The sequence below is a fragment of the Halichoerus grypus genome, chromosome 5, assembly GCF_964656455.1.
Source record: "Halichoerus grypus chromosome 5, mHalGry1.hap1.1, whole genome shotgun sequence".
Taxonomy (NCBI): Eukaryota; Metazoa; Chordata; class Mammalia; order Carnivora; family Phocidae; genus Halichoerus; species Halichoerus grypus.
In genome coordinates, this window is record NC_135716.1 from 53182143 (window position 1) to 53194056 (window position 11914).

The 11914-nt window shown below is 35.9% G+C and overlaps 1 protein-coding gene across 1 annotated transcript in view; it reads left to right on the plus strand.

The window, feature by feature from the left end:
- Positions 1 to 11046, plus strand: part of MRPS28 (mitochondrial ribosomal protein S28) — a 106968-nt gene extending 95922 nt beyond the window's left edge. The window contains exon 3 of the mRNA XM_078072287.1: positions 10756 to 11046. Coding sequence (XP_077928413.1) covers positions 10756 to 10921 — 166 coding nt within the window. The 3' untranslated portion in view covers positions 10922 to 11046. The remainder of the gene's footprint in view (positions 1 to 10755) is intronic.
- Positions 11047 to 11914: the final 868 nt, after the last annotated feature.

Sequence of the window (11914 nt, forward strand, 5' to 3'; positions counted from 1 at the left end):
GTATTTGTTGAAAATTCAACAATACTTATTTAATAAGTAATTAATTTAGAGAGATAGAAACAAGATTAAAAGAAAAAAGGAAACTCTGAAAATGGGTTGGTACAATGAATTTAGAAGTCTTCTCTTCTCTTAATGTAGTCAAAAGTGCAGAGAATTAGGAATCTGGAGACAGAGGTTCTACCAGTGGAGGAAATAATCAAAGATGTTTTAGAGCTGAGGTAATGAGGAGATAACCCCTGCCATAAGGTAATTTTTGAGCTAAATTTACTCTTGTTGTATATGTTAGTAAGTGTTAGATTTTCAAGCACTGTGGAAGTGATTTTGAAAATCTTTTGGTCATGAAAATATATCCTAAACTGCAGTAAATCTTATATAGCTAACATAAGATGATTCAGCCCTTTGCTTAGATGAAAATACATATTAATCTCTTCAGTATTCATAATGGCAAAACAACTTTGCTCATCTTATATTTGACATTTAAAAGTGCAGTTCTAATTTTGACCTTCTACATAATATCTGTACTGCATGCACTTGTTAGGAAATTAAAGCTTGAATTGGGCAAGATTCAGCTTGGCCCAGAAACTACCATGAACGATTCATTTGGAATTTGATTGAGACAAAGACTCAGAGAATCTAACTTATGAACACATTAACCAATGCTTTTTGAACAAGGTCAGGGACCAAGCACATTTTGAAGAGCTTTTTCCCAAATGTACATGTATCTCCAGCTCTACCCCATTGATTTTGATGGGGTAGGTCTGGGTTGGACCCCTGGCATAAGTACTCTTAAGAAAAGAAAAAAGAAAAGAGAAGAAAAGGGAAAAAATTGTAAAAAGCTTCCAGGAGCAATTCTGTTATGCCTTCCAGTTCTGACTCCCTGTAGAGTCAACAAATCTGTCCCTATAAATTGTAAAGTAATTTCTGGATTTTATTAGCCCCTTCCCTCAGCTCCAAATTCAGACTCAGAAGAATGCCTTCAATGAGTTTTATGTTCCTTTTGTTTCTTTTATATACATTGAAGATTGCTACTAGACTTGTTCATTTGAACAGTGTTCTGGTGTCTTCTATACATCCATATTTGACGTTATTATCCTTTCAGTTGTCTGTTATACTTTATAGAAGTATGAATGTGGTGAATTTCATAATGGCTAGTATTTATTGAGTATGTATTATGTGCCAGGCACATTCCATACCTTATAATGCATGAAGCTTCACATCAACCTTGCCAGGTGGTATATATTAACCTCCTTTTACAGATAAATTAACAGTCCATTCAAGGTAAGTTTCTTGTACTCAATCACAGTCAAACCTAGATCTTTCTATAACTATAGAAAGCTCATACTCCTTCCTCTGTTCTACACAGACAAAACTCTTCTCTGGCAATAAATACATATATTTGCTTAAAAATTATATACCCCAAAATGTATCCCTTTTTGCTTCGCTGTCAAAATACTTGCTCCAGGTTTGATCCCAGCGTGAGTCATCAGCATATCTCAGGTGTCTCAAATCTTGATACATCTTATTTTGTAGCTCTGAGAAAAGATTATTGATTCTATATCCAATATATTACATTGTATGCATATTCCACATTATTAAAAAGTAATTATAATTTAAAGATGTTTCGTTTTCACATTTCATAAAATAAATCAATGCTTGAATGAAACAAAACTTCTGTTTATGGTGACACAGAATACTGGCTAGCATAGTAAAGGTTAAAAAGAACTTGGTTAAGGGGAAAAACAAAATCATACATTTATATTAGAATTACAGAAAAAAATGAAAATCCTTATTTAGGACGATTGCAACTGGAGGGCAGTTTGGTATTAGGAACACTATCCGTTGCTCTGGCCACAATGGCAAGTAGGTTTCCAGTTGCCAGTTGATTTGCATTGTTTATTTTGGCCTAGCAAATAAGCACATTCGCTCTCTAGTTTTTTTTTTTTTTAAGGGATAATCATTAGTTTTTTCAAAGGGCTTTTGGTAGCAGAAGTTCTAGTTATAATAATTTTTGTTTCCCATTTACATCTTCTGATGACCTGGGATAATAAATTAGAACTTAAGATTTGTGCTGCATTTTACATTTTTTTTTTTTTTTTTTTTTTTGACAGAGAGAGACACAGCAAGAGAGGGAACACAAGCAGGGGGAGTGGGAGAGGGAGAAGCAGGCTTCCCGCGGAGCAGGGAGTCCGATGCAGGGCTCGATCCCAGGACCCCGGGATCATGACCTGAGCCGAAGGCAGATGCTTAACGACTGAGCCACCCAGGCGCTCCTGCATTTTAAATTTTAATGAGTGGAAATATTGGAGAGCTGTAGAACTTTATGAACACTTACTACCTTCATTTTGTTAACCATAGCTACTGTGCTTGATAATACAGTATGGATAATATGGTGGTGAGAAAATCTTGAAGGACATCTAACAGACTGGACAGAACGAAGCAATAGACCAGATAGGTCAGGGAAACATGGCAGATGGTATTTTGAAAAAGTGAGACAAATCCAGAATGCACCAAGTAGTTTGCATAGGGTTCACTTGTTAATTGAATATTTAAGGCTATAATAACATTTTATATATTTTACGTAGCTAATAAAAATTATTAAAATCTTGCATTTTGTATATATGTTTTGCACTTAAAGTCATTTTACACTATATCAGTTTTCAAATACTTAACATTGTATAAAAGAACAAAATCATAGAACTGCAAAAGATCTTAGATCTTTTCTAACACTGCTTTTCATTTTATTTATTTATTTATTTTAAAGATTTTTATTTATTTATTTGACAGAGAGAGAGAGACACAGCGAGAGAGGGAACACAAGCAGGGAGAGTGGGGGAGGGAGAAGCAGGCTTCCCGCGGAGCGGGGAGCCCAATGCGGGACTCGATCCCAGGACCCTGGGATCATGACCTGAGCCGAAGGCAGATGCTTAACGACTGAGCCACCCAGGCGCCCCATAACACTGTGCTTTTTAAAGATAGGAAATTGATGTCCACAAAGTTCATTTGAAGAACAAAGTACACACATTTCCACATGTGCTCTCTCTCTGTCTCTCTCTCTCTCTCTCTCTCTCACACACACATGCACACGGACAAGTTGCTGGCTTCACATATAGATCAATATTACTGTGAACATTTGTATAAATTAGAAAAAATCAAATAGGTGTTAATTGAACCAGTAGAAATATTTTAACTTTTCCTTTTCAAAAAGGAAAAGAAAAAATTTACTTCTAAAGTTTTAAAACTTTAAATGAAGAATTATATGAAAATCAGAAAAAGTTCTAAACTATTTTAACTCATTGGAATAAAAACATAGATGTCTAATGATTTCAAAAGAACTATTTTTAAAAACCTCTGAGAATTATGATTACAGCAAGACAGCTAAATTGACTAGCAAAGGCAGAATTCCTCACAATATTCTCTTTAGATACTGAGGTTTAATCCAAGCCTTATATTTGTCAGTTTTGTATTATTAATATATTTATATCAAAGAACTAGTCACAGGGATTCTCTCTATTTTAAGTCTGTAAGAACCATCACTAGCATGCACTGACAGATGTTAAAGAATGTCTATGGAAAGAATGTCAAAAACCTCTCCAAAGGAAAGTCTTTAAAGCATGTCCTTAATAAAGAAATGCAAAACCAGATTTAATTGCCCTTTTCCTAAACAGCTCAGCCATGCAGGCTCATTTACTACAGCATATGGTCTGAGAAAGCACACAGTGGAAGAGAGCAGTCATGGTGAAGGCTGGGATTGAATCCATTTAGGCTGGAGTTCACAAAGATCAGTCAGAGGCAAGCACTTGAAGTTAAAAGAAAGAAACACACCAAGCAGTAGAAACACAGGCTATTTTTATTTTGAATGTGCTCATTGGAGACATCCTATTTGCCTTTCAAGACAGCAGTATTATTCAGTGGTTTTATTATGAAATATAAGATTTCTGAAAAATAATATCTGGGATGTTTTTCCTAATTAAAAAAAAAGTAAAAAAAGAGACAAAATTGCATGAAGCCACAGAGATTTCTTTTTTTTTTTGATGTTATTATTTGTTACCACTGAAAGTCATCATTTTTCTAATGGGGGAGCAGTCAAAATAATGAGTCAGATGACAACAGTGTGTTCTACGTTTTATTTAAAAGGGAAGACATTATAAGCTTATATGAAGTGGTAAATTCTTACCACCCCTAAAGGGATTAAGTTTATAGTTCTTGCCAGAAGTCACAGGTAATTGAGAACTTGAGAAAAGGAAGAGGAAAAAAAAAATCTGTGAATCCTTTCATACCACTTTGTAGCATTAGGCAAGTGATTTTACTTCCATGTATCTTAATTTTATGCCTGTAATATGGGGAAAGCTATCTTTATGGAGAACTTAACTATAACCTCAAAATATCTAATAAGACAGTTGAGCTGCTTATGGGTCTAGTACAATGTCACACATGGAATTGAGGAAGAATACAAAAGGTAACAGAAAGGAGAGAAATGTTTGAGGGGTTAGTGACGGCAAACAGGTATCTGACTTTATTATTGCTGAATCTAATTAGTGGTATTTATTATAACAAATTATTTCAGAATGCTATTTTGCCTGCAAAACTAGTCTTTCTGCCACAATGTATATTTATATATTGTGGGACAAGTATGCTTACTTGTCAATTTGAAATGGTCTGAAGCGGCACTGTGATGTGGCTTTTTAAATTAAATTTAAATTAATTAAGTATAATTTAAAAGTTCAGTTCCTCACTCAACACTAGCCATATTTCAAGTGCTCAAGCCTTATCTAAAGTGTTTCTGTTTTCACGAAAAGTTATGTTGGGCTGTGGTGTTTGGTATTATTGATATTTTTGTTAAGTTTTTATCGTTCCATTTCAATGAAATATAAGAACATAAATCATGTATCTTAGCTGGCAGGTATAGAGGGGACTGATATCCCAATGCAAAGAGTAGGCCAAAGGTTAAACTACAAAGAAGATACACTTACCACATGTAGCAAAACACAAAAATGAAATGGCGGTGTTGTTTATGGTGATGTGATTTTTCTGAAACTGAACATTCTGAACAAAGTCAGTCTTCTCTTCATTTACACAGTAATCACACTTCTGGAAATTTAGTGTATACTTAAACTTTTATTTAAAAAAATAACTTGTTATCTTTAGCAGATATAGTTCTAGGCTTAGATAATTATAAGTAGGTTTTCCACCCACATCAGTGTCTAGCACAGATGCAGGACGACTCTGTTGTGCAGAGAGTTCTGTATATTACAGAATGTCTGCATTCCGCCCACCCCCTACTAAATGTCAACCTGATCATTGTGACAACCAAAAAGTACCTCTAAGCATTGCCGACACATTTTAGAAAACCTGTGCTTTATGGTGGGCCCAGTATTCAAGACAGTGGGTCCATCCAGCCTCTTAAAAGATAATCATCTTAAACCTGTTTTTTGTTGGATACTTTTTATTGATTTATCTTTCTTCTTCCATATTTTTAATTTGAAAACATAATGCTGCTCTGCATCTAATTCTTCTTTTAGAACACCTGCCCTTATTCATTCCTAATAGGGTAGACTTTATTAAGTGACCAAGGATAATAAAAGAAAATTTTTTCTTTACATTTATTATGGATTTTTTTTTTTTAAGATTTTATTTATTTATTTGACAGAGAGAGAGACAGTGAGAGAGGGAACACAAGCAGGGGCAGTGGAGGAGGGAGAAGCAGGCTTCCCGCCGAGCAGGGAGCCCGATGTGGGGCTCCATCCCAGGACCCTGGGACCGTGACCTGAGCCAAAGGCAGACACCTAATGACTGAGCCACCCAGGTGCCCCTATTATGGATTTTTATATCCATTAGAAAATAAAGCTGTATGGCTTTGTATGGCTTTGAGCATTAGCTCCATGAGCTTGTGCAGTAAAGTCCTGGGTTTCCTTAAGAAGCACTTTGGAAATAAAACAGAAGTAATTATCACAGGGCCATGATGTGTCAATAAAATGAGAACCCATTTCTTGTCCTTCAAGAAAGATAAACAGACTTAAAATCTAGAGCGGGGCTGCTTAATCTTAGAGGTCCATGGTTGGCCTTCAGGTAATCTGTGAACCCCTTTCACATTGTAGCAAAATTTTGTTATGGGTATCTGTGCAATTTATAGAAGAGTCCATTGATACAATCAAAAGAATGAGGAAGAACTAGATAAAAGAATAATAAGACTCCATTATAAAAAGAAGACAGAGGAGACAGATTCAGGTTTAGAAAAGTCATGAAAGGGGATGGTTGATTAGGTTAGAAGTTAAGGCTACTATTGAATTTAAAATGAAGCTAAAGATTGCTTCTTGGAGGAACAAATAATGAATCTATAGAAATTGTTGTCTTCCTCTTCTAAGAAATGGTATGTGCTAAAAATACAAATAGATTCATAAAAGGTTTAACTCCACCAAAAGTTAATGAAGCAAGAGGGATAGCAGATAGGTAAAATGGGATACCTTTTCCTGCCCCTCAATCTTCCTGAGCCCCTCCCGAAAAAAGTACGAGTAGATAAATCAATGTGACCCTTTTGTGACTGACAGTATGTGTGGTTTTCTTGTTTTTAGTTATGTTGTGGTCAGTGCTGGGAAATGAGGACCGTTCAGTGTGTAGTTCTCTGAATTTTATTTGCTTTTGTTCGGAGCTATTTTGCCTCACATCCTTATTGGAAATTCAACATTCATTTCAAAAGAAATGGTTTTCATTTTTGTAGAACATTTTTGTTATATTTTAAAAGAAGAGTGCTTATACCATTAAAATAAGTAAAATTTGAATCAAAGCAAATAATGGGAAGAAAACCCACCTCCAAATTTCCCTTCTGTATGAATCTTTTATTGATTCCATTGTAACTGAAAGTGCTCTTGTACTCTGCATCAGTCCAACATAGAGGATCAGTTTTTACTGGGTTCGTGTTGATGATGATGGTGCTGGGGGGTTGGTGAGTGATGGTGATAGCTAACATTTATGAGCATTTATAAGGGCTCAGCATGTGTTAATTTACTTCATGCTCACAAGAACCTAGGACATGGGTTCCCATTTTACAAATGAGGACACTGAAACAGAGATAAAGTAGCTCAGAGTTATATATCTATAAGTGATAAAACTTCACATGTCTAGTTATCTGACTCCAGAGTCCATGTTCTCAATCACTACATTGCCTTTTCTGGATTTTTATACTTAGGCCAAAATCTTTGAATAAAGTGACCATTTAAAGTCTGCGTAGGGGCACCTGGTGGCTACTCTTAAGTGTCTGCCTTTGGCTCAGGTTATGATCCCAGGGTCCTGGGATCGAGCCCTGCATTGGGCTCCCTGCTCAGCGGGAAGCCTGCTTGTCCCTCTCCCACTGCCCCTGCTTGTGTTCCCTCTCTCACTGTGTCTCTCTCTGTCAAATAAATAAAATCTTCAAAAAAATTTTTAAAAAAAAGGCTGTGTAAACAATCTGAGAAAAGAGTTTACTGGCATATTCGTTTTATTTTTTTGTTTATTTTTTTTAAAGATTTTATTTATTTGAGAGAGAGAGAGCACGAGCAGGCAGGAGGGGCATAGGGAGAGGGAGAAGCAGATTCCCTGACTGGAGGCTGGATCCCAGGACCTGGAGATCATGACCTGAGCTGAAGCCAGACGCTTAACAGACTGAGCCACCCAGGTGCCCCTGGCATATTCATTTTAAATATTGTAATGTGGCACAATGGAAACCCAAATGGGAAGACTAAGTAATATTAGTGATTATCAAAGACTACAATACTGAAGGTTTACCTCGAATTACATTGGAAGAAATGGAGTTCTCAGAAATACATTAGTTATTTCTTTTTTTTTCTTTAAAAAGTGTTTCAAAGTTAAAGTAAGGATAAACTCCATACTAATTGTATGCTGCTATTTCTGTTGGGGAAGTATGCTGACCTTTCCATGTCCTGGATTTTCCAGAACGGACAGTCTTGAGTGCAGGGGAGGCAGTCCCACTCCAGGCCGTCAGTGGGCTTTGTTCAGGGAACTCTTTTTAGGTGCATTTCTCCATGATACATTCCTGACTTTCTTTTTTTCTTTCTTTCTTTCTTTCTTTTCTTTTCTTTTTTTTTTTTTTTTACCTGTCTAAATTACCCTAGAAGACTTTCGTCACTTATGGAAAACATCTGTTACTCTTGAAGCTTGTTAATGGTGGTCACAAAGTTTTGTCACAGGTCCTCATTTTACTGGCCTTTTGTATTTATGTAGACTGTCCTGTCCTCCTGCACTTGACTGTATATAATAAACATAATTCTAGGCCAGATTTTTTTCAAGTGGTGACCAGAGGAGCCTGAGTCAGAATCACCTGAGAAGCTTGCGAGAAAGGTAAATTCCTAAGTTCCACCTCAGATTTGCCACCTCACTCTCAGGGTTGCTTCCCTCTATTTGCATTTTTAACCAGTACCTCAGGTGTTTCTGATATACTGGAAAGTGTGAAAACCACTGTTCAGAAGGCTATATTATGTGAAATGTCGCCATGGTACTGTAAGAGACAGATATGAAATCCCCACCCTTAAGGATCTTATAGTCTGATAAAGGAGATAACACATGGAAGTAACTGTAATAATACAGAGTAAAAATGCTCTCTCTGTCAAATAAATAAATAAAATCTTTAAAAAAAAAAAACTGAATAGCCTTCATTTTTACCTAATGGACCATTTATAAATTCATTCAGAACACCTAATTAAACATCGTGTGGAGACTACTCGTTATATGTTCTACAAAATTCCTTTTCCAGTGACTTTTTTGGCGTACTTTGTTTCTTTACTTTCCATTTATGTAAAATTATTTAATTTTAAAATTAACTTAGGACGCCTGGGTGGCTCACATTGTTACGCGTCTGCCTTTGGCTCAGGTCATGATCCCAGGGTCCTGGGATCAAGTCCCACATCGGGCTCCCTCCTCGGGGGGAAGCCTGCTTCTCCCTCTCCCATTCCCGCTGCTTGTGTTCCTGCTCTCGCTATCTCTGTCTCTGTCAAATAAATAAATAAAATCTTAAAATAAATAAATAAATAATAAAATTAACTTAGAATACTCAGAGTGTACAGGCATACCTCAGAGATAATGCAGGCTTGGTTCCAGACCACCACAATGAAGCAAATATTGCAATAAAGTGAGCCAAATGAATTTTTTGGTTTCCCAGTGCATATAAAAGTTATGTTTACACTATACTTTAGCCTACTAAGCGTGCAATAAAAGCATTGTATCTAAAAAAGCAATGTACAATTCACCCTTGAACGATGAAGTAGTTAAGGGCGCTAGCCCCCATACAGTAGAAAATCTGTGTATAATTTTGGACTTCCCAGAAACTTAACTACCAATAGCCTACTCTTGACTGGAAGTCTTACGTCTTACTGATAATATAAATAGTCAATTAACATGTATTTTGTATGTTATGTGTATTATATATACTGTATTCTTAAAATAAGCTGGAGAAAAGAAAATATTATTGGGGGCACCTAGGTGGCTCAGTCAGTTAAGTGTCTGTCTCTTGGTTTCAGGTCAGGTCATGATCTCAGGGTCGTGAGATCAAGCCCCACCTCGGGCTCTGTTCTGGGCATGGAGCCTGCTTAAGATTCTCTCTCTTCCTCTCCCTCTGCACCTCCCCTGCTTGTGCTTACTCTTTCTCTCTAAAAAAAAACAAAAACAAAGCAAAATGTGATTGAGAAAAATCATAAGGAATAGAAAATATATTTACAGTACTGTACTGTATTTCTTGGGAAAAATCCACATATAAGTCGACCTGTGCAGTTCAAACCGTCCTGAAAGGTTAGCTGCATATACTTTAATTAAAAAATACTTTATTGCTAAAAACTGCAACTATCTTCTGAGCTTTCAACCAGTTGTAATCACTGATCACAGATAACCACAACAAATATAACAACAGTGACAAAGTTTGAAATACTGTGCAAATTACCAAAATGCGACAAAGAGACACAAAGCGAGCAAATGCTATTGAAAAAATGGCAGCAATACATTCCTTTACACAGGGTTGCCGCAAATCTTTGTAAAAAACATAGTATCTGCAAAGTGCAAAGGGAAGCACAATGAAACAAGATATACCTGTATATTTAGATCTCTAAAGATTTTTGGATTTCAATCAGTAGCAATATTTTCATTCTCCTGCACCTTTTCGTAATGTTGGTATTGCACTCTTAAAATACTTGATCAGGGAAGAAGGCAAGTGAGTTTAGGTTTTTATTTGGTATTGTAAAATATGATTTTATTGACCAAAGGGGGCCATCGTGCATGTTATGGCTGTCATTACACTAATTACAGTGTGGTCAAGCCCCAGCGCTAAGCTTCACATTTTGACTTTTTTCCATTTTGCTTTTGCACAATTTCCTTTACTTTAAAAGATTTTTAACGTTAGAAGAAAAAAATGTATCTGAAAATCTTTTTTTCCCCTTGATTTCACTCTCTGATTTTAAAAAATGAATGACATGTTAAAATAAATGTCAATTTCAAGAATTGACTTGTTTGAATTTTGGTTTGCACTATGTTTTTATTTTGCTTATAAAAATCTTTAAGAGGCACCTTAACATAAAAATTCTGATACATCTAAATTACTTTTCTGTCAAAAACAACTATTTTTCAGATACTGGTATAAAGTTTAAAAAAAAAAAGAAAGATGTATTAACTTCTTTATTTTGAGCCACCACATTAAAATTAGAATTTGAATTTTACTTTAAACTAGTTGTTCATATTGTGATGTGCAGAATTCATGGAATTGTTTTTCTTACTATTTAGGAAATACCAGAAGGGAACCAGAGTCCGACTGCGGCTATTAGATCTTGAACTTACATCTAGGTTCCTGGGAGCGACTACAGATACAACTATACTAGAAGCGGATGCAATTCTCTTAGGAGTCCAGGAGAGTAAAGACGCAAAATCAAAAGAGGAGCATCGTGAATAAGAAACAAACTTTGCTTAGTGCATTCACTCCTTTTTTGTTGAACCCAGATACTCATCAAGAATGCAATTAGAAAATTGTGAATAAATGATTGAAAGAAGACATAATAAATGAAAGCTATAATTATAGCTCTTACTCGTTAGAGTTTTCTTTAGCTGTTTCTCCCCTCCTCCCCTCCCTTTTACACCCATTCTTTCCTTTGATTGGGGTAATATAAACTATTCTAAGAAATTCTGTCATTCAATAAATATGTTTTGAGTGCTTGCTATGTGCATGGCGCTGTTCAAAACAGCAGTAAACCGAGTAGACAAGATTGCCTGCTTTGTGGAGTTTCCCTTTGACTTGGGGGCACAGAAAATAAATGGGTAAAATATATAGTGTGCTAGACAGTGATATGTGCTAAGGACAAAATAAAGCAGGGAAGGGAGAGGACCTGAATAGACATTCTTCCAAAGAAGACAGTTGGCCAACAGGTACATGAGAAGATGCTCAACATCACTAATCATTAGAGAAATACAAATTAAACCACAGTGAGGTCATGAAGAAATAACCAGTGTTGGTGAGGATGTGGAGAAAAGGGAACCTTCTTGCACAGTTGGTGGGAATGTAAATTGCTGCCACCACTACGGAAAACAGTATGGAGTTTCCTCAAAAATTTACGAATGGAAATACCATATGATCTAGCAATTTCACTTTTGGGTATTTACCTGAAGAAAACAAAACACTAACTTGAAAAGATATCTGAACCCACATGTTCTTTGCAACACTATTTTCAATAGCCAAGATGTGGAAGCAACATAAGTGTCCATCAGTGGATGAATAGATGAAGAAAATGTGGTGTGTATATATAAAATTCAGCCATAAAAAAGGAAATTTTGACATTTGTGACAACATGGATGGACCTTGGAGATACTATGCTAAATGAAATAAGAAGAAAGATAAGATAGCATATTATCTCACTTACATGTGGAATCAGGAAAAAAAAAAGAAAGAGCT